General features: G+C 44.3%; 1 protein-coding gene across 3 annotated transcripts; it reads left to right on the top strand.

Moving 5' to 3' along the window:
• The first annotated feature begins 1,001 nt into the window (after positions 1 to 1,001).
• Positions 1,002 to 20,926, top strand: DDX6 (DEAD-box helicase 6). 3 transcript variants are annotated; one of them, XM_032964655.2, is made up of 13 exons: positions 1,002 to 1,155; positions 3,148 to 3,796; positions 5,468 to 5,531; positions 5,750 to 5,854; positions 7,221 to 7,350; positions 7,718 to 7,864; positions 9,779 to 9,996; positions 11,388 to 11,516; positions 12,997 to 13,113; positions 13,582 to 13,645; positions 14,492 to 14,593; positions 15,390 to 15,619; positions 16,209 to 20,926. In XM_032964655.2, exons 2-12 carry the CDS (start codon positions 3,588 to 3,590, stop codon positions 15,605 to 15,607), a joined length of 1,503 nt encoding a protein of 500 aa, XP_032820546.1. In that variant the 5' UTR covers positions 1,002 to 1,155; positions 3,148 to 3,587; the 3' UTR covers positions 15,608 to 15,619; positions 16,209 to 20,926. The 3 variants fall into 3 exon arrangements, with proteins under 3 accessions (XP_032820546.1, XP_032820547.1, XP_032820548.1); XM_032964656.2 differs by having other exon boundaries at positions 1,005 to 1,155; positions 3,119 to 3,796; XM_032964657.2 differs by having other exon boundaries at positions 1,009 to 1,150.
• Positions 20,927 to 21,501: the final 575 nt, after the last annotated feature.

Here is a 21,501-nt window from a genome sequence, read left to right as displayed (position 1 = left end):
GAAGTCTGGAGATAAATAACACATCGCCTGCTATGCAAGGAGGCCGTGGGTTGGATCCCGACCCTGACGCCACCTGCATAATTGAAGTTTTGCGTGTCTCTCTCTCTCCCCGTGGTTGCGTGGAATTTGTCCCTCCGGGTTTTTCGCTCGGGAGCAAGCGAGGGCTTTACCATTCTGGCGAATTGTCCGATGATGCTGGATGTATTTACCAGCGAAACGTCGTACTCAAACTGTAAATGTTGTGGATTCACTCTTCAACACACCGGTGGGCTAAAGTAGTGAATTATTTGTCTTTTGTCAACGTGACACTTTTTTGCTGATTGGCCGTGTCGGGTGGTGGAGGGTTACGACACATTTATAAATAACGCGATCTAACCCAAAAACCTTTATTATACATTTAGAATGAACATCGCCACGCGTTTCACATGTATCGTGGCTGCGGCTGTAAATGTCCACGCGATGGGCTACTTCGTTGGGCTGTCATTTGCGGCCAGGGAGCTTCTGAAAAAGGGCTGTTTATATGTTACCTGGTAACATAAACAATAATAGTTTACATACTCTTTGGTTCTTTCGGTAAAGTCACGTAGAAAGAAAATAATTTATTTAATTTTAATTCCTGCAGTCACGAAAACTTCAAATCATAGTTTTAAATAGTTACATTAAACCCAACCCCCCACACCCCCGCCCCTCAATTCTAACTCCCCCGCGCCCCGCCCCTCAACCCATCTCTCCCCCTTCTCGCCCCTCCCCTCGTCCCCCTTTCCGCCCCTCAATTAAAACTCCCCCGCGCCCCGCCCCTTAAACCCGCCCCCTCGTCCCCCCTCCCCCTCGTCCCCCCCTCCCGCCCCTCAATTAAAACTCCCCCGCGCCCCGCCCCTCAACACCCCCCTCGTCCCCCCTCCCGCCCCTCAATTAAAACTCCCCGACGCCCCGCCCCGTCCCCCCTCCCGCTCCTCCATTCAAACACCGCCCCCCCCCCTTCGCCCCCTCGCTGGCCCGGGCCCCGCGGTGCACTGTGGGAGCTGGACGTACTTAAGGGAGCGGCCATGTTGGTGGAGTTGGGCAGCTGAGAGGGAGAGGCGTTCGAGAGACAAATCAATCCTTCTCCATCCGCACCCAAGCCGGGCTCATCGAGAGACGCAGTCGCCTCGTACGGTTCGTGCGCGTCCTGCCTATCGAAACGGCGACATTATTTTCCGCGATCGATGCTCGGTGATATGGAGTTTATGGCGACGCGAATCTGGCCTCTGGTTGTTTGTGTACTACGCGGATGCGAAGGGCCCCGGAGGCTTCTCCTGACCGTCCCCTCCCAACGATAAATTCGCAATATTTTTGGGTAAAATAGCAAAATTGCCGACAAAATAAGCGCAGTTTATCATCCCGTGGCTCTTGTGGGAACTGTTGTTGGTGTGAAACGCTCAAAATGCGCACCATTGGTGGCGTTGAGGTTTTTTTTTGTGTCGAGCGAAATCTGTGGCCCGGGTTTGTGACGTGGGTTTAGGTTATTGCGCTTTTACTGTTTTAAAATGTTAAATATTCTAAATAATCTTAAATGTTCCGGCGTATTACACGATTGCATCGAGAAGGACGTAGCAGCTGTTATGTTACCGGTGTTGCCTGTTACAGTAGTTGTTTACGATAAAAAAAACATCGTATAATGGTGCGTAATGAAATTCCTGGCTTTCATTGTGCTGCATTGCACAAACGGATAAACGTTAACTTCGAATGGTTTTATTCCAGTCAATCCTCGCCGTGTACTCGAGTCTCTTCATTCGGGGAGGGTCCTACGTTGTAATCGTTAACCAATTTCAATTTAATGAGCGATTTTTTTTTGCGTTTTGTGGGGGGGGGGGGGTGAGGGAAAACCCCCCGAAGTGCTTGAGGCAGAAATCCACGCAACTGTGTCGGGTTCGTGAAAGAGACGGGTCCACGAACCCCGCTTGGCCGTCTTCTCCCTTTGCTCTGTCCCAGAGTTCCTTAGAACCTCTGCGGGGTTCCGCCTGGGAGTTTCGCAAGTCTTGATCCACCATCTTAAGAAAATACGCCACTGCTGTCCATTTTAGCAGTGCCCTGGGTGCTTTGGGAGCGTGCGAAATGTATCTAAAATTAGTAACAATTGTGTATTACCAATATGCCGATGTCGGCAAGGTTCTGTTTTAACTCGCGATGTTTGAGCTGCAACAAAAAAGGTGACTTTGCCTGAAAACATTACGAAACTTTTGCTCCCATGGGAGGCAAGTGCTTCGACTGATAGGCACTGTAAACACCAGAAACAAAGTGGACTTAATATTACAACTTTGCAATGTGGAGAACGGGCAAGCGGTTTTGAGAGTAGCACTAAATAACAATTATAATCCCTAACCAATTAGTCAAAGAGTGTGAGCCCTCACACTGGTCCTCTCCTGCTCCCAGCCATCCTCGTCCTATAGCCCTTCCATTGGCTTTGCCTCTTCATTTCGTCCCGCTGACTAACCAATTGGCCCCCCATTCACAAGTGCTATCCCTTTCACTGACCCTAGCCGACCAGCTTCTGCTACTAGCCATGTCACTGGCCCTAACCCCTACCTCCGGATATTTGCGAGTGTCTAGGCCACAGCTGGATTGAGAGTGTGGGGGGGTCTTAACACGCGTCTCCAGCTGTATGACCTTTTGTGCTACATTGTAGGGACCATTGGCCACAATCCAGGCTACATTGTCGCTTGAGGGTGGGCTGAATTTTACTGTGAGAATAATAGCTTTGCTAATCGATGTTTAAATCTAATTTCCTCAGAAACATATAACAAAGCAATACTTAAAGGTTAAACACGGTAATTCATTGAAGTAACGAACATGCCTAAATGTCCGTCCGTATTTGTTTACAAGAACCCCCTTCACCAGTTTCGACCTTCAAGTGCTCATCAATAGTCAAGCATATTAAAATGTTTTCCTACATTGTTATTGCCAAGAACCACTCGTATAAAATAATTTTGAGTTCTGCATGATTTATATGCTTAACTATATATTGAGAAATCTGCCAATTAATTGATCTAAGAAAAATAAAAGGCATGCCCGAACTGCAGTGAACGTCTTTCCTTTTTAACGGGCGCATTGTCTGTTTTGTTTGACTTGGCTTCTTTAGCCATATTTTATTTTGTGCCGTGTTTGCAGTTTGTGAGTCTGACAAGCGGAAGCTGTGTGCGGTGGTTGGAGGTCTCCTGAGGTGATTTCGGGGAGCTCCCTGCCAGCGTCCTCACGGAGGCCGGCGCGTTCTGGAAACGCGACCGCTCCTCTTGACATTTGGACGCACAACAAAGACGACTGCTGCGGGGAAGAGTTCTCCAGCTTTCGAACTTCAAAAAAAAACCTCAATTTCTCATAATTTCTGAATTCTTCGAACTCTGATTTTTAAAGAGTCGGAGTGCCGACAATTTTTTTGCGTTTTTATTTTTAAAGAAAATTCAATATAGAGTATATAATTTCGAAGATTTTTCTTTTCGTTATTTATATGAACTTGTGAAGATTCTTGACGGACTGCTGTTTTGGGCCGCGAGTGGAGGGACGAGCAGCAGATTTGCGACCAAGATTGAACTTCTTAAAGGGCGGAAACGATGGCTGCCACACGCACAGAAAACGGTGTTGCCGTGGGCATGGGCGGCCAGATGAGGTCCACGACAGGGCCCAACATGCTCCGAGTGAACGCGCCCACTATGATGCCTCAGTCCAAGGGCCCGATGCCCATGTCTGCGTCAGCGCTGCAGTCGGCGAGCATGCATGGAGGGTCCCAGGCGCAGAACCCAGGCGCGGGCAGCGGTGTCAAGTAAGGGTGCTTGGTGTGGTCTGAGGTAGAGCTGGGTTATTGGATTATTTAAGTAATAATTTCAAGATTATTGGTGGGTTTACTTAGCTAAATCGAATAAGTTGTAAATATAAACAAGTCTCACCATTTCCACGTGTACAGTTGGATGTTTTAGATGGGGCTTGGTCACCGTCACATCAGCCGTGTGGCATGGTAGGGGTTTCCCCAACTTCGTTTGCAGGATGTAGGAGCGGACACAATTTTTAAAGGGACCCAAGTAAAAGCCGGCCGTTCAATGCCTGGCTCTAACATGCACGACTCTCCTGTGTTGCTGCAGACTCATGCTTTGAGTTTGAAGCTTTGTTAAATATAACAAAAGATTCCAATGGAATGGGCAGTAATTTTGCCATAGTTAACTTCAGAAATTATTTTATTGACGTGTAAAATTGTATTGGAGTGGTAAAGTTGACATCTGTAGAATGCACTTATGCTATTGAAGTTCAAGCTCTGGTTGGACAGCTCAGCAAAACATAAATCATTGATTTCCAACCTTTCTGGACTTGTGGGCCAACGTCAACCCTCGACATTAAGGGCCACCATGCAATAAAATGTCTGCAGTCCTTTTGCATGCCACTTCTCAGTTTTGCGGACCACAAGTTGGAAACCACTGGTCATGGTATTTATTTGTGATTGGAGCTTGTTTGTGCCTTGGATCTTTAAGAACACTAACATGAGCCTGCTGTGGTGTAATGGTTGTTGCTGAATTTTCAATCCATATGTTGGCAGTTTGATCTGCCAGTGCAGCAATTAAAACAATGGGAAACGTTTTTAACCCTCCCCCCCATCTGTCCACCAAGCAATTATAAATGAGTACATCACAGTCGATCAGCAGTTAAGAGTGTGGTTGCGTAGTGTGGATACAAGTACATATTCCAAGACTAGTGGCCAGCATGAAAGAATAGGCCAAAATACCATTTAAGAGTGACATGAGTGTTGGAGAGAAGACCAAATTACTTTTCTGATGTTGAGCCATATTATTGGCTGATATACTAACCGTAAAGCCTAGTCTTGAGGTCCGTGCAACCACTCTATCTCCGTGGTCGATAAAAGTCTAAATTGCAAGTGCCCTGGACATTAATCTGCCAGTAGGGGACAATAATTGCACAGTATAATCTTATTTGAATAAGTCACTGGTAATTTTCTAATTGTTGCCCTAATCATGGCACACAATAGCCTACTCTTGCAAGTATCATGCACATATTAAGGTTAATATATATGCTGTGGATGGCAGCTGGATTCAAACTGTTAACCGCAGCAACCACGCTCTAGCCAGGCAATGTCACAGCCCATATTACGTACCACTTTTTTAGAACTCTGCATTGCAGCCTACCGCTGCTATACGAGTGAACTTTTTATCTACTCGGCTGCCAACCGATGAGCATTACCCCATGCTCCTTCGAACATGGAGATTCTGCTGACTGAATTGTCTGAAGTGTTAGCTCAAGCAACCGAAGGACACGTGATGTTTAGAAGAACATTGCTCTGTTTACTTGACAAATGCAATGGTTACTTTTACAGTGGTCATTTGGGCTGTGTTTTGGTGACCTTGGATTGTGAATAATTTGCACCATATTCTGATTACCATAAGCATATCTTGGTAAGAATTTGTTTTGTTTGCGTGCAACATTTTAGACCTGGTGATGACTGGAAGGCAGGTCTGAAGTTGCCACCAAAAGACAGAAGAGTAAAGACTTCAGTAAGTGGCTTTGTTTCATGTTGGTCACCCACTTTCACTAAGGTTTTTGTCAAATTCCCAATTTGGATCTTCTGGATTGGGCTGCGTGTTGAGCATTTGAAGCATTCACCATGCACCACTGAGGGTATCTTCAGGAAAAGCACGAGAAGAAATGCTTAAGACGTGGCCCAACCCATTTGTGCGACTGGAGGGTGAGCAACAGTGGTGTCTGTGTGCAGGATGTGACCGCCACGAAAGGAAACGAGTTTGAGGACTACTGCCTGAAGCGTGAGCTGCTCATGGGCATTTTCGAGAAGGGCTGGGAAAAACCCTCTCCAATCCAGGTGAGAACTTTCCAGTGCATTGTGACAATTCATCACCTTCAAAATGTATTTTTTTTATTTCCATGCCTCTTGGATTCTCAGTGGGTATTGATTATGTACAATTTCTTTAAAGTTTTATTAAAATATTGCTTAAGGCAATTGCTGGTACAAACAAGATGGTGCACTTAATCATTGAGTCTTAACCCCAGTTCATAATGAGTTATTGAATTGCGAGTCGGTAGGGTACTCTACATAATCCAATAGCTCCTCATCTTGAGACTTGCACAACTAATTTGATGTTGGCCTTTCAACAAAATCCATTTGTATTATTGGTTCTGGTAATGACGCACCCGTCGAATGACAGGTCACTATTTGGTTTGAGAAATGTTCTAAATCCAATGTGTGCATTTTTTAGTCTCGTGCAAATGAGACCTGAAATAATAAACAAAAAATATCTGTACCAAATGCAGTGTTAAAACAAGGGTACGTGCATAGATTTTGCTTTGAGCATGCAAGTGCTATATCTTCACGGAACATTATGGAATATATTGAATATTGTGTACATTGCTGTAAATAATTGTTGCATGCCAGGTCTGCAAAAGAGACCCTTTTTGAACTCTGGCATGTTTTACAAAGTTAATTACTATGATCACCCAGAAATGTCTGTCCGTCCTGCGTGTGACGTCACTCCACATGAAGCCCACCCCCCTCATTAATATTCATGAGTGGGTAGCTTTTTACACGAACGCAGAGGACGGTTGAGATTAATTAAATAATTTATTGCGCCACGTCGCTTCAAATATGACGTTTCTTTACAGAAAGTGACGGTAAAAAATTAATCTGCAGAGTGCTACGTCCGTGTGTGACGTCACTGAAAAAGAGCCCCCCCCCTTTTCATTAATATTCATGCCTGCGTGAAAATTTACACGAACGCAAGGTCGTGCACTCCACATGCCGCACCCCTCCCCAATAACCATTCGCGGGTGACGTCACTCCACATGGGGCAACCCCCACCTTTAATAATCAGGAGCTGAAGAATTTTTCTATTGAATAATTCAGATTTACTGCAATATACACTTGTCCTTGGATGGGCAAAAAAGCTCGTTTCATATAAAGTGTGTTTTTGTAGGGGCTATTGTTGCATGAGGACTCAATAGTCGTTGACATTCCATTGACCAATTATGCAAATGATATGCATGATGTGCTAATTTACACTCGAGATGGGACAATACTACGGAGATGGACAAATGGCAATACAAAATACCAGACAATAGATTATTGAGTGTACATGCTAGATGGTGACATTTTCAAATTTATGTCGGTGCCACTGGATAGCTTAATGAATACTAATACTGTTGCTGTGCTAAATCTGACTTTGCGCCTGCAGGAAGAGAGCATCCCTATTGCACTGTCTGGGCGAGATATTCTGGCGCGTGCCAAGAACGGGACCGGTAAAAGCGGAGCCTACCTCATTCCCCTACTAGAGCGTCTGGACATGAAGAAGCCCTACATTCAAGGTACCTCTCGACCTGTTCATGTTGGCACACACGACGCCTGAGGGCTACGATGCACGAAGACAATTTTATAACAATGGTCATTGGCGTTTGAACCAGCAATGGTTGCCGTCACCATTTTCTATTGTAAAAAAAACCTTGACACATCTGATCATAGCGCCCCCTAGTGCGCAACTGATGGCAGCTTCCAGTCGGATCACAGATGGCATGACTACCCGAGGTTGTGGTCTGTAGACCAATAATTGATGAAAGCACAGTACCACTGCTCCGCATAGCCACATTTTATTGTGAAGTTTTATTGACTTGTGTGGGCTGATGCATCCAAGGTGATGCTAGTGTAGCTCTGACTTCCTCCGTGTGTCCCTGGCAGCACTAACGATTGTGCCGACGCGTGAGCTGGCGCTGCAGACCAGCCAGATCTGCATCGAGCTCAGCAAGCACATGGGTGGCGTCAAAGTTATGGCCACCACCGGCGGCACCAACCTGAGAGACGACATTCTGCGTCTCGACGAGACTGGTAAAGAGCAGCGCTCGCATGCGTACACGGTTTAAGGGGAGATCTGCTGCCAAAATTAAAAAACTATTCTTGTAATTCATGCCTAGGCTATCATCACCCCTAGCTTTCCAACGTAAATGAGGGGAGGTGAGGGAAGGATGGCATGTAACAATATGAAAGTATATTCTTAGGCTCATGACACATCCATAAAATGCGATTATATGCAAATTGCATGTATTGATGTGCAAATGTTTCATTTTGGGTATTTGAACAACTAAACGAGTTCTAAATAAGTTAGGAAAACCATGTATGCTTTACATAACGCTTGCCCAAAACGCATTCGCGTTCGGTAGTCATTAGCAGTGAAGATGGGAGGTAGCTGTCGCGGCAAACCGCATTTGGTTATTTGCAATTATTTTTTATTCTGTTTTGTCTCAAATTTTGGTAACTCTGGTCAATTTGTCCAGTTTTCTAAAGGACAAAGTCCCTCCTAACAACTCCGCTTTATACTGCAGGTGGGTTCATTGTATCATCTTTCCAATAGTTCTGTTCCCCTCTGTCTGTAACAGATGGACAGAATTCATAAACGCTTCAAAAATATTATTTCGAAGTGTTAAATCGAGATGAAACAAACACATTTGGAACGAGATAATATCACTAATTCAAATGTGTAATTTATTATACATGTTTCATACTTGGATATTTACAACTGTTTAACAATTACTGAGATTGATCATTGTACTATAATAAAACCTGGGTAATTCTTGTTATATTTAAGCACTCTCATGCAGTTTAATTGGAATGTAGGCTTTTGTTAAGCTGGAGCAAATCGAGGTTTAGCCGAGTTGTGTGGAGCAAGTAAAGATGTGGGTGTTAATCTGCTTTCATTCAACTCAAGTGAAGACAATTTGCTATCGGCTACATTTCACACATCCCAACTGTGCCTTCATAATGTTGGGTGGTTATGTAATGTGTTATTGGGCATCTAAATGCGTTGATATACTACGTCGCTGTCAGGCATCATCATGGGTGATGCAAGCCGTTGAGGTGAAATGTGTTTTCTCTGGCGTATTACCATGTGGTGTGTTTCCACCTTTAGGTTATTAATGTGGATTTTCTTAACCTTGGTCTTGATAAACCACTAACCACAATACTATAAAACATTGGTTATGTAAGTAAGCAGAGGATGATGGTGCAAGTCAATGAAATAACGGTTTTTATTCTATATATTTTTAATCCCAGAGTAAAGAAATACCTTTGTTTCGGCCAAACTAACCTTATACAATATTGATCTGTGACTAACTTTATGTTATGTAGCCAAAACATTAATACATTTACTCTGTTGCAGTAAAATGCATTTTCAGTATCCAAGTTGATTGTATAAATTAATGGTCAGTGTAGGTTGGTGAGGGGAACTGGGGGGGGGGTGGTCTTACGATGTCACAAACCACCACTGATAGGTGGGAATCACTCCCAAACATGTTACCTTATGACTTGCACGAAGAGCTATATGAAACATCTGTATACTGTTGAATGTCCATATATGTGGGTAGATTATCCAGATTGCAGATTCTCAATGCTTTTATAAAAAATTATATTGGTGGTCAAATGCCTCTTGGAGCATGGCTGTGCTTCCACAAACGTGAGGAATAAACCAATTACTTTTAGGAAGTATTAAAAACAGGACACATTCTACTTTTTCATTCCCATCTTTCATAGGAAACATATGGCTTTTATACCTATATTAGTTTAAAATTATCTGTTTTATCTGGGCCATACCCCCCCCTCCCATTCAGGATATCAAGAGTTACATTTTTTGCTGCAAGGACTTTGTGCCGACAAATAAAGTGTAAGATCATGCTTGTGGACGCAAGCACTGCCTGTCGTATCATCGTTGAGCCTTGTCGCCAATATCCGTTTGTCCCGCGCTCGCAGTGCACGTCATAATCGCGACACCTGGCCGCATCCTGGACCTCATCAACAAGGGCCTGGCCAAAGTGGATGCCGTGCAGATGATTGTGCTGGATGAGGCCGACAAGCTTCTGTCGCAGGACTTTGTGCAGATGCTCGATGACATCATCCGTGCCATGCCGCGCAACCGCCAGATCTTGCTGTACTCCGCCACCTTCCCGCTGAGTGTGCAAAAGTTCATGGTGAGCCTCCCTGCAGCGTTTGTACCACTTCCCCCGACGTGTGCGGGTCTGCGATGCTTGCTTTGGCATGATATCTTTTTTCACAATACAATATGATTGTTTTCACAATACAAGAATTATGGCTATCAGTTTTGAGACTTTTAGCAAATTTTTGGTCGTGCTTTTTATTTACTTGTATTCAACTGCAGTTCAATCAAAATACATATGCTATATTAGGACTTATTTTCCATTCTATCACACTTATATACCACTGTCAGTTGCACAAGAACTAATGAGTCAAACAGACTACAGGAAATTGTGAAGTCATATAACCAATCGATGAAATGCTTTTCAAAGCATTTAAATTGGCAATCGCAATTTTTTTAGGTCTATATTGTGAACTCTTATTTAAAACTTGTTAGAAAATGAAGGTCAAAAAGCATTAAACTATAATCATGTAACATTATTGATCTTGTATTGTGTTATATAGCATATCACCATATTGAAGCAACCCTGGTATGAACGAAGGGTCTTGACATTTAATTCTTTCAGGAATTGATGATATGGAGTTGCCGTTTGATTCAAGAACATTCTTTTAACAATTGTGACTGGCATGGCCAGAAGCATAAAAAGACATGACAACACGCATAAACTGAAAAACATTTTCTTCCAGGATGTAATGTATATGTAGGAACCATTAGAATATATATATCAATTGATTAATTGTTACACATCTAATATGAACATTAATTGGAGTTCAAACCAGTAGTTTCCATCCTTAGGTTTGTGGACCTAGTGTTCTTCAAGACTGGTAAACAATCCATGGAGCTGTTGAGGTTTTTTCTGAAATCCATATTTGTCAGCACATAGTGGTCTGCAAACATGTTTTGAATTGACGCTGTGGTCCACAGGTCAAAAGTTGGGAACCCCTGGTTTGGAAATGTGTATGTTGCATAAGGGGGTGGAGTGGACTGATTTGCTAGTGGCAGTCATCTTTATATATTTGACTATGCACTACAAAAAAAGACAGCAATATATTTCAACAAATATAACTACATACAATAATACAAAGGCTTGCTCACTGCTATCAATTAATTTGAGACCTCGGTTCAGTTGCCTTGGCAAACATCAGTGGTGAGCAAAATCAGAATGGGGCCTGGGTCACTCCCTTAAACCAACCTGCACTTGCCAGGGTGGTGACATTTGGTCATATGATCTGTGAATCCCCACGACTGATAGCCTTTATCCTGCAATTAATTGACAATTGCTGTAAATTACGATGATTAGTTGGTGAATATGGAATTCATGACGTAGTGATTGATGAAACTGACAATGCAATAATTCAAAATAAAGCTCAACTGCAAGTGCTTCCTGGCTTTATGTTAATAATGTTTTGTTTCTGATCCATCAAGAATCGGCACCTGCAGAAGCCGTACGAGATAAACCTGATGGAGGAGCTCACTCTGAAGGGCATCACACAGTTCTACGCTTACGTCAATGAGCGCCAGAAAGTGCACTGTCTCAACACGCTCTTCTCCAAGGTATGGGCCCTCGCACATGTTCGTGTTTGTAATGTATGTCCCCAACCCTGGAAGTCTGATTTTATATGGGCACACAAGGTCATTGACAACAGTTTATATTTGTCAGTTTAACACGTAGGCTTTCGCAACCAATATTATTCATAAACGTTTTTGGGTTAGATCACAACACATTTATAAATAACGCGATCTAACCCAAAAACGTTTATTATGAGTTTATATTTGTATATAATTTAAAATACGGCCACATCTCAAGAAGTTGCATGAAACATTGGGCATATTTATGTTCTAAAAATCGAATCGGTGGCTGCACACCGAGCGATGGTTGACTGGGGGGGCCATTGAAAAAGACCTTAGGTTTGTGGAGCATCGAGTGAGATGAACAGGTGGGGGGAGGGTAGGGTGGTGGGGGATAGTCCATTAAGAATCTTGAAGATGTAGAGTGCGCTCTAGAAATTGATCCCAGGCTAGATTGAGAGCCAATGGATGAATTGGCAGTTTGGGCAGTTCTCAACTTGCGAACGGGTTCCGTTTCTGAGACCCGTTGGTAAGTCGGAACGCAATGTACTTTTTAAAATGCACATGGTTAGTGTTATAAAATGTGTTTACGGTTCAACAGAAAAGGGGGCACATTGTTAAACTCGTAAGTAAGAATAAATATTGCACGTTTGCTTATAATGCTGTTTAGTAGTTAAAACATAAAATAACAATGTAAAACAATCCATTTAAATTTTCACTTTCCTGGAGTCCTGATAGTGGCTTGAATATAAGAAGGGGCATAATGAGTCTCCACAATTGTGCGTGCATACGCACAACAAATATAAATAATCCCCTTTTTAGCCTTGACAGGCTGTAGGGGCAAGTACTGTTATCAAGCAGCGCCTATGAAGGCAGGCACGGCACACGAGGGGTTGAGTGGCCAACACTGCATGCACCAGGTACTCATTTGAGGCCAAGTCTACCTCGAAGGCCCAGGATCCATTCAAATAATGGTCACTGATGTTGGTCATGAATGGGAATCTAACTTGGGTTGGTAGCAAAGCGCACTCCCTGGTTGCGCTACCGCTCCATACATGGGGGCATGCACCAGCACGCTCCCAGCAGGTTGCTATGACCATATCTCGTGGAGGATCGCTTCGCTGAATAAAATAGTTATGGAGTTTAGTTTGCAAATGCAAGTTCGTGTTTGCAAGTCAATGTAAAAACAATGTCATGGTAACTGGTCCATAAGTGAGGATGTTTGTAAGTCAATTTGCGTGATATAGGTTTGTCACTTTATTTATGGTGTAGTTTAGCAGTTTGGAAATGGCATTTTTGCAAATACGGTGAAATCCATTGTTTTCTACCCTCGTTTTCCTCAACAGTTAAAGGTAAAAAAAAATTGAAAATGTAATGTGTTCTGAGTGGAGTGGCATCTGCCCTTTATCTTTACCCTCCCTTGTGCTTTCTTCTAATCCTTCTCTTTTTTTTCCCATTCCCACAGCTGCAGATCAATCAGTCGATCATTTTCTGCAACTCAACTCAGCGCGTGGAGCTGCTGGCCAAGAAGATAACACAGCTCGGCTACTCTTGCTTTTATATCCACGCCAAGATGAAGCAGGTGTGTCTGCCATTCGGGTTCTTAAATATTGGCAAAACTGCCACAACTTGGCTGAGACACTTGTAGAGGGTTTTTTAGGACTGGGTATTTGCATCGCGCTGTATGGAATGGTGAGGAGTGGTCCTCTCATAATTTTTTTGTAATTTTCTTACGTTGCTTTTTGACCCCCAAGTCACCTGGATGTGTCCGATCTTGTCTGATCTCGGAAGTTAAGCAAGGTTTGAGCCTGGATAGTCTTCGGATTGTTGTCCATGCATATTAGGCTGGAGCTACATTTTTGAAAAATCCATTGTCCTGTACTTTTCCCACGTCTTCTCCCGGCCTTCACCAACCAGCAGTTACTTAGCATGGTTGAAGTCTGGTCAAACCACCCTCATTATTGACATGGTATGGGGAGGCCTTCATCCAGAAGTGGTTTAACAAAAGGCTGTACACGTGTGTTTTTGGTGGTTTGTTTCCTTCCTGCAGGAGCATCGTAATCGTGTGTTCCACGACTTCAGGAGGGGAGAATGTCGGAACCTGGTGTGTTCCGGTAAGCTCGCTGCCTCACGGGCTTCAAAGCTAGATACAGTACAGCGTCACCATGGGCTCAATCTTATCACCGAGGCTGTGTACACATCTGTCCATTCCCTTGAATGAATCGCATGGCTTGCAATGCCATCTCTGCCATGTCCGAATATGCACTGTTGTACTCTGGTATTTTACACTATTTAGTTGTGATGTAGATTATAACAGTGCTCACCCCGGGTCCGGTCACACTCTTAACAAAACTTAAAACGTAGAGATTGTACATTTATGTATTTCCCATCCTTGTACCTTTTTTACATTTTAAACAATGTAGTCAATGCTATTTATTGGTCAAATGAGCTTTGAGGTAGTGATGATCTCTTACAGCCCAGATTTGTGGATATTCTACATTCCAAAGGACGACCACTTTACCAGTGACACCCATTTTAGTGACTTTGGAGGGATGATTTGCATATAGATACCAACATTAAATAAAAAAATATAATGGTGGGGTTTATTCCAATGCTTTGTCGTCGAGGGTTTACGAATCGTGGAGAGTTATGCAACTCAATGCACTGGACTGCAAGGGCCAGGTGGTGACAACAGTATTGGGTTCATGGGCCTTCTGTGGGTGGTTTTTTTCAGGGTTATATTCACCACACATGCGTGATAGGTATTCCCATGTTTTCTACCACTTGCAAAACCCTTAATAATTGGCTAGTTACCCAAATGCAGGACCTTTGTATATATGTGTTTTTTAAAAAACTCAGACTTTTCAGGAGAAATAGCCTTTTCTTTATCGAATAGCAATTATGGTGTTGCTTGACCTTTGTGTAGGTAAATGAAAGTCTATTTCAATGTGAACTTTCAGATCTGTTCACCCGAGGAATTGACATTCAGGCTGTGAATGTGGTCATCAACTTTGACTTCCCAAAGAATGCCGAGACGTACCTGCATCGCATTGGCCGTTCCGGTAAGGACACGAGATAGCCATCATTACATTTGTATATGTATAACCGGGAATGTTTGTGCATTTGCATTCACTGGATGCGGTATAGGTTAGGGAGCACAGGTTCTTAGGGCCAACACTGGCAACATTTAACCAGCACTGTTCCCACTGCTCGTGTAGAGGTGTAAAATACTGGCCTATCAAGCTGGTCTATCCAACTCAAATTATTCTACCGATTTATTGTTTAGGTTACTAGACTAATGGGATGAGGACCTGTGATTAAAATTTCATAAGGAAATCCTTCCCACGTGTGCTACTGGATGGGAAGGTGGGTTAAGGTTTGTCGGCATAATCGTCCATATCGTACTCGGAATAGTTTGTAGGAGACCTGTCTTTTGAGAGGCAGGATGTGGGGGGTAGCCCCCATTTTTTTAAAAGAGTCCAAGTTGACCACCATGAAAGTAGTCCTACAATTTGTAATCCACCAATCATCCCAGCTCTAGCTAAGCACTCTGCACATATCAGCACTCAACCCCTGGCTAAGTAGTTATGAGTTCTGAGCCAGCAGCTTGAGATACTGTGAATCTGGGTGAAAGCCACCTGATTACAGTGGGAATGGGGAAGATGCGCCCTCTTGCGAAAAGGGAAGAATCGAGCGCCTCTGCTTTTGCGGGCCATTGCCTTTACACATTGGCACGATTATGTGAGATTTGTTGAATTTGTTTTTACATGATACTAATGACAAAAAACTAAACGGAATTCGGAGAGGGGTAGAACACTGACAGTTTGCTGAATGACTCCGTGTGTGCTAACGCGACAGGCCGCTATGGCCACCTGGGCCTGGCCATCAACCTGATCACGTACGAGGACCGCTTCAACCTGAAGGGCATCGAGGAGCAGCTGGGCACCGAGATCAAGCCCATCCCGGGCACTATTGACAAGAGCCTGTACGTGGCCGAGTTCCACAGTGAGCCGGATGAGGGCGGCAGCACACAGCAGCCAGCCCAGCAGCAGCCGCCGTCGCAGCAGCAGCCCTAAGACAAGTCGAGGGTGGGTGTTGGCGCTGTTTGGCTGTGTAGCTACGTTGGTGCAGCGGGGAGCCCTTTTGTGGGACAGCCACGTGCCTACCCCCACGGGTGTGAAGGTCGTGCACGGGGACTTGTGAGGGGGAGTTGCTGTGGGGTGGGGGATGAGGGAATAGTGTGAGGGTCGGGGGCCTGGCTGGGGTGGGGGAACTATGGGGCAGTAAGAAAACCTTTTTTTGGGAGGTGAAGTTCAAGTTGGGGTGGGGGGGAATTCAATGATGGGGTATACCTCCATAGTTTATAACAACTTGTAGCCCTTTTGTCAACACTGCTGAATAGAGGCCTTGCTGTTGATCATGTGACTTGTTTGGCCATACTTAATGCTCATCTGAGCTTAGTGATGTAATTTGTAGGAATGTTTTTTTCATTACTTAATGCCAAAATGGCAATTCATGCTAAATTGGAAATTAACAACATTAGTTGATTGATGTAAGTAACAAAAACAATATTCTCGTGGTCGTGCTTGGCTCTCCATTTGCAGTCGTTTGTATGTGGTTGTCATGCCCCTCGGTGATTTGTTTAATTTGTTACGTCTCTGCCCCCCCCCCCCTCAGGCATTCTGCACGCTTCCTCCAAGAAGACATTTATGTTGGAGGCGTGCCACAGCTTTTTTTTATTGTTACACTTCGCTGCCCCCTTAAAGGTTTTATTTACAACTGCTTATTTCAAAAATATTTTAATTGGAAGGTATATAAGATAAATATCAGCATTTGGAGTTAATTCCTTCTGTTAAAATTAATCACCATACAATTCTTAAACAAAAATGGTGACGAGCGTAGGGTTTCTGGGAGGTCTGTCATTCAAAGCTTCAAGAATTAATTTAGCCCCCCTCCTTTCCTCCTGCTGTTTAGACCGTTACTTCTGTGCTACAATATAATTTTTTTGCACAAAAGTGCCTTACTGACCGATACTGCAAGCATTGTGCAAAAGATGAGACGTGGCAGTGGGGCGAAACACCCGGCCGCTGGGATTTGGAACCTTGAGCAGATGCCGCAATGTGGCTCGTGTTGCTCGTATCGCGCTCAGAATGGATTGGCGTGACGGCGCCTGCCTGTTCAAGAGGCTTGCGTGCTCAAGCGCGACCGACTTGGAAGCCCTCTGGAGTTACAAGACGACAACAAATCTTGTGTTTTTTAATGTTATTGTTATTTTTGGACTTACAAAAGTACAAAAGACAAAAAATCCCTTAACAAACTGAATGGATATTTAAAAAAAAACCAGCTTACAAGGGTGGGTCCTGGGCCAGGCGCAGCTTGCCTGCGTTGGCATACGCGATGTTTGGGGGAGCTTCTCTGCTGAAACGGACCTGATGCCATGGAGACCACGGGCAGCACAGGGCAGCGAACACTTGCAAGGTGGCACCGCCTCCAAGCGCAATACACTATGCAGCCGAGTTGTGGTGTCTCCCTGGCCTTGCAACCTGCTGAAAACGAGGACAATTGTTGGTTTGAAAAACGAAGAGAAAATGAGGGAGAGGAGGGAAAAAAGAAGAAAGGCAAAAAAAAATTCATTTAAAAAAGAAGTCCCTGTTAATGCTCCAGAGATGGCTGTTAAAATGGTGTTGCAGGCAAGCTGAGAACCGTTGTGTAAATAGTGTAAATTTGTAAATAACATCCCGGATGCCCGGTCATGCGCAACATGTCCACTCTGCAGTTTGGCGATGGGGCCCATGTGTTGCTAGTTGCGTCTGGGCGTAAGGCATTAACAGTTTTATTTAACAATAACGTCCAAATAATTGCTCAAGGCCTCGGCTGGCTAGCAAACGGAAACAAAACCATCCATGCACGTGTTTTAAAATGTCCCCAATCTTAAGCTCTTGGCGTTTTGGAAAATGATGGCAATGCTTTGATGGTTGTGAAATTTGACCACAATTGTACGTGACAAGTGGTGCAAAGATCAAGCTTTATGAATTGGATATATTGTGGCTGACAATTTTTGAAAACTTGTGAGAATTTGGCACGTTGCAGTTGCAGCAGTAATTCACCTTCAACTGTTGGGGGAGTTAAAATGCGTGCGTGTGTTGCACATTGGTCTTTGTGAGCCTTGGCGAAAAAGGTCCCCTGAAGTTGAGCATGTGGAGGACCACGCTGGTGCACTTGCAACCTTGTGCAGCGAGTGCGCACTCTTGCTTCGTAGCAACACGGAAGCCCTAAATGGAGCCACGATTACTCGACGTTAAAAAAACTTTCCTGCAAATGGTCTTCGTGGGCGCCCCTGCACCATAGCGGAGTTTTACGCTTGGGCGGGCATCCACAGCCACGCGTGTGTCCTCTTTGAAGCTTCAGCCACTTTTGTGCATAAGGGGAGGAGGGGGGCCTGGCCAGCATTGGCCTCTGGCTTCTCAAGTTTAGAGCTGTCTTTCTAAAAGCTGCACGAATTTGCACTCTTCTCTTTGCGCCTGCGCCCCCAGGTTCATTCTAGTGCAGTCGGCTGCGGTTTCAAACGGCAACGCGTGTGCGTAATTTTTATTTCCTTTTTTTGTTTTTGTGGATAATTTTATTTTTCCCTTCGCTCATCTTCCTGTACAGAAATGCAAGAGTGTTATTTGTTTTTATATGATCACAACTCCCCAGCCCCTGCCATGCGCTCGTTTTTGGTGCTCAACCATGCCCAGGCTGTGGTCTTCAACCGTTGCAATACACGCCATGGGCAGGCCCTGGCAGGCTGAGCACCGACCACCAAGCGCCCCTGTACTGTACAGAAGCGTGTGGACTCTGCGCGTTTCCGAAGCTTGCTGCTGCCGTGAGCGGACTGTCCCGCCGACGGGAGCAGTAAATGGCGCACAGATGTATTCCCTAACTGTGAGAAGAAACCCAGCTCGTTTGGATGTATTGCACTTTTTTGGGGCACAAGCCCACATTTAGGCGATCGTTGTGGGCTGTTGCATTTATATAAAAAAAAGAATATAGCGGTAGGAGGAAGAAATTGTTTTTGGTCGACCACTTGCATCAGCTGTACCATTTTCAACTTTGAGAATTTAAAATATTCGCCAGCTACCAGAGTTTTGAAATGGGAGAAGTCGAATGCCCGTTCTTAAACTCGGTGCCAATTCAAATGTGCACGTGCTTGTTTGGAGTATCATTGGCCAGTTGTATACGCGTTTCTTGTATGACCTACCTCGAGGTTGACAATGAGGTGCGAAACATTCGGACAATAATCGTTCACTTGGGCTTTCACTTGTGCAAAACTTAAACCATCAAAGTATTAGCATAACACTGAGAGCCATTTCAACTAATCCACTTGTTTGTAAGGCGGCCCACAGCACGTTCATTCACAGTTCTGAAGCAAAACATTTCGGCATCTCGAGCAAATGCGCATGCGGCATGAAGCTCGGTAGATCGAGGCTAGTTTTTTTTGCAGCAGTTTGTGGTAACGAAGGCCAATGTCCAATGGCGTTTTTTTTAAGTGGCGTCCCTGCCAACGCCGACCCTATAACACCATGAAATGTTCTGAGGCGCGTGTGCAAAAAGACGCGCGCGTGTGAGCCGGCACACAAGGTTTCCTCGTCCTCAACCACCGCGTTTGGCAGTGGGCAATGAAACCTTGTGCTCCCATCTCACAACCACTTTTGTTTTCGCCTTTTTATTATTTTTATTGAAGAGTTATTGGTCTGGCTCTGCGTCCTGAAAGTCGCAGCCCAGAAGCCAAGGGGAAGTGCCCTCGTTGTTTGAGACCCACGCAAACGAAGAGTGGCAGGTGGGCGAGCTAAAGGAATGTGTGACTCGCAGGAGGAATCTGTTTGAAGCACTTTCCCCTCTGCACACGGCCACTGTTACTCGAGGTGCACTTGTGGAACCCAATGCCGCACCACTGGGACTCTACCGCATTTGTCGTTTGGTTCTCTGATCCCCATAGAATTTTTTTTGCAAGCCTGAGTGCACCTCATTCCTCCTGCGAGCAACTTCTTATGGAAACATCTTGTTGTGGAGGCTGGAACCTGTGGGTCCTGACTGAACTTCAGCTTGTGACAGGTTGGAAACTTCTCTTGATAGTTTATTGAAGTTCAGTCAGGTTAACTTTTTTTTTGGGGGGGGGAGGGGGGGTTAGGGGCCATAATTGGGATATTGTGTTTGGTTAGGTTTCAATGGGCAAAATTAAAAAGAAATGCCAATTAATTTTGGTCCCCTGTTTTTGAAAAAATTAAATTGGGCTTGGGTAGGTTTGAGAGGGGGGGTAAGCAGGGGGGGGAGTAAAGTAATTGTGAGTGTGTGACCCAGCCAACAGTAAATGTTTTCTATCCAATGTTAAAACGGAATAACCAAATTTAAACACCGGCGCAAGTAATTTGGGTTTACTTTTGCTTGATCAATGATTCGCTGCTGTTGGATGGGGCCACCTCGTACAGAAATCTTAAGCTTGGCACCCTTTGTGTTGGCTTCTGACCAGCACTAAGTGAAACCACGTAATTACCTTTCAACAAAGCTTTTGCAACCGTTATACACTGCAAGTATGTGGTTTACAGTCTTGACTCCACTCTGCAAATATGCACATGTTTGCATCATTAGTAATTGCATTAAAAAAATCTGTAAAAGTGGCAAGGCAAAATAATTGTTTTTCCTTGTTACAAAATGCTTTTGGTAACGTGGTTATATAGTCTGCCTGTCACTGTGACTTCATTTTTTGTTTAAATTAAATTGGCTTGGGATAGAGCCGTGTGGTTACTGTGATGCAAATATTTGTTTGCTTTTAAATTAACATAACCCATCTTTAAGGGGAGGAGAAAACGTGACACCCTGTCGTGCAATGTGATGTTATCCTCTTGACAAGCAAGGTATGATTGTATTGTTCTTGTCTTGACGCCGAGGCCTGTTAAAACGTTCTGGCTGAACGCGTGATGGCTCTCCATTTTTTAGTTTTGCGTTGTACCACGTGTGTTTGGCATATCCAGCGTGTTTCGCTTCACATTGAGGGAACTGTTTCTACGTGTCGAACAACATGCGGTACGACCCAAAACATTGGAGAGAAGTAAAGCGCAAAGCAAAATCTGTGCTGGTAAGAATGTGGTGCTTGAGAATCTTACCACTTTCTCCCAGACTAGTGGACGGCACCGGTTGAGATAGAAATGTGGCCTGTTATTGCCACGGAATCCCCACCTTGCTTGTCAATGTGTAACCGACTTGTTTGGGCATTACACCGAGTACTATTGAGTTTAAAGTGACACGCACGCGTTTAATCTGGATTTCATCCTGAAAGATCAGCTGTTTTTCGAAGGTTGTTTCCACGTCCTTTGTACTCCTTGATTAGGCCAAAATAAAACAAGACTTTAAGCTGCCATTTTGCCTTGTGGACCTATATACATATACAGCTCACTTGAAGGTCTGGAGTTAATTGACCATACTTCACCAGCGGGTTGGTGAATGGGGGAGCATAGACGGTGGTTTCCTAGTACAGTATAATGGGGTTTGCGGTCATGCCCTCTGCTGCCCCACAACGTAGCCCTATAAACCAGGTGTTCTTGGCAGCTGCCGTATGGATCTGCTTGTATGAAAGTGTATTTATTCAAAGTTTAGTGACTTTTTTATTGTAAAACTATCCGTACAAATTTGGTGCCATTCGGTGGCAACGGTCCTTTTTTTAGCACCTTCCACGGAGTGCCTTGCTCTGATTTGTTGCCGTGTGAACATGGGGCAGAGGTGCGACACTGGTTTCTACTGGCAAACCGTTCTATTTTACTGGCAATTATTGTGTACATATATTGTCTGCCTCTCGCAGCTCAATCCTTAACATTCATTATGTCCATGCCCATTTGTATTTCATCGGCCATTTTTGTCTTTGCATCTTGCTATGTAACCTGCATAGCCCCCATTTGGATTGAGCAGGTAAGTCAAAAATACTTTATTAAACAAA

The sequence above is a fragment of the Petromyzon marinus genome, chromosome 32 (assembly GCF_048934315.1).
Source record: "Petromyzon marinus isolate PM22_M1 ecotype Great Lakes invasive population chromosome 32, UKy_Petmar_22M1.pri1.0, whole genome shotgun sequence".
Taxonomy (NCBI): domain Eukaryota; kingdom Metazoa; phylum Chordata; class Hyperoartia; order Petromyzontiformes; family Petromyzontidae; genus Petromyzon; species Petromyzon marinus.
Note: the sequence above shows the minus strand (reverse complement) of the source record. Positions and strands in the feature narration are given on the sequence as shown.

What these genes read in the sequence shown, in the direction of transcription:
- DDX6 (XM_032964655.2), top strand. Translation starts at nt 3,588, where the DNA reads ATGGCTGCCACACGCACAGAAAACGGTGTTGCCGTGGGCATGGGCGGC. An exon ending in TCTGCGTCTCGACGAGACTG is followed by an intron (nt 7,865 to 9,778) that starts GTAAAGAGCAGC and finishes CCGCGCTCGCAG; the next exon opens with TGCACGTCATAATCGCGACA. An exon ending in TGAGTGTGCAAAAGTTCATG is followed by an intron (nt 9,997 to 11,387) that starts GTGAGCCTCCCT and finishes TGATCCATCAAG; the next exon opens with AATCGGCACCTGCAGAAGCC.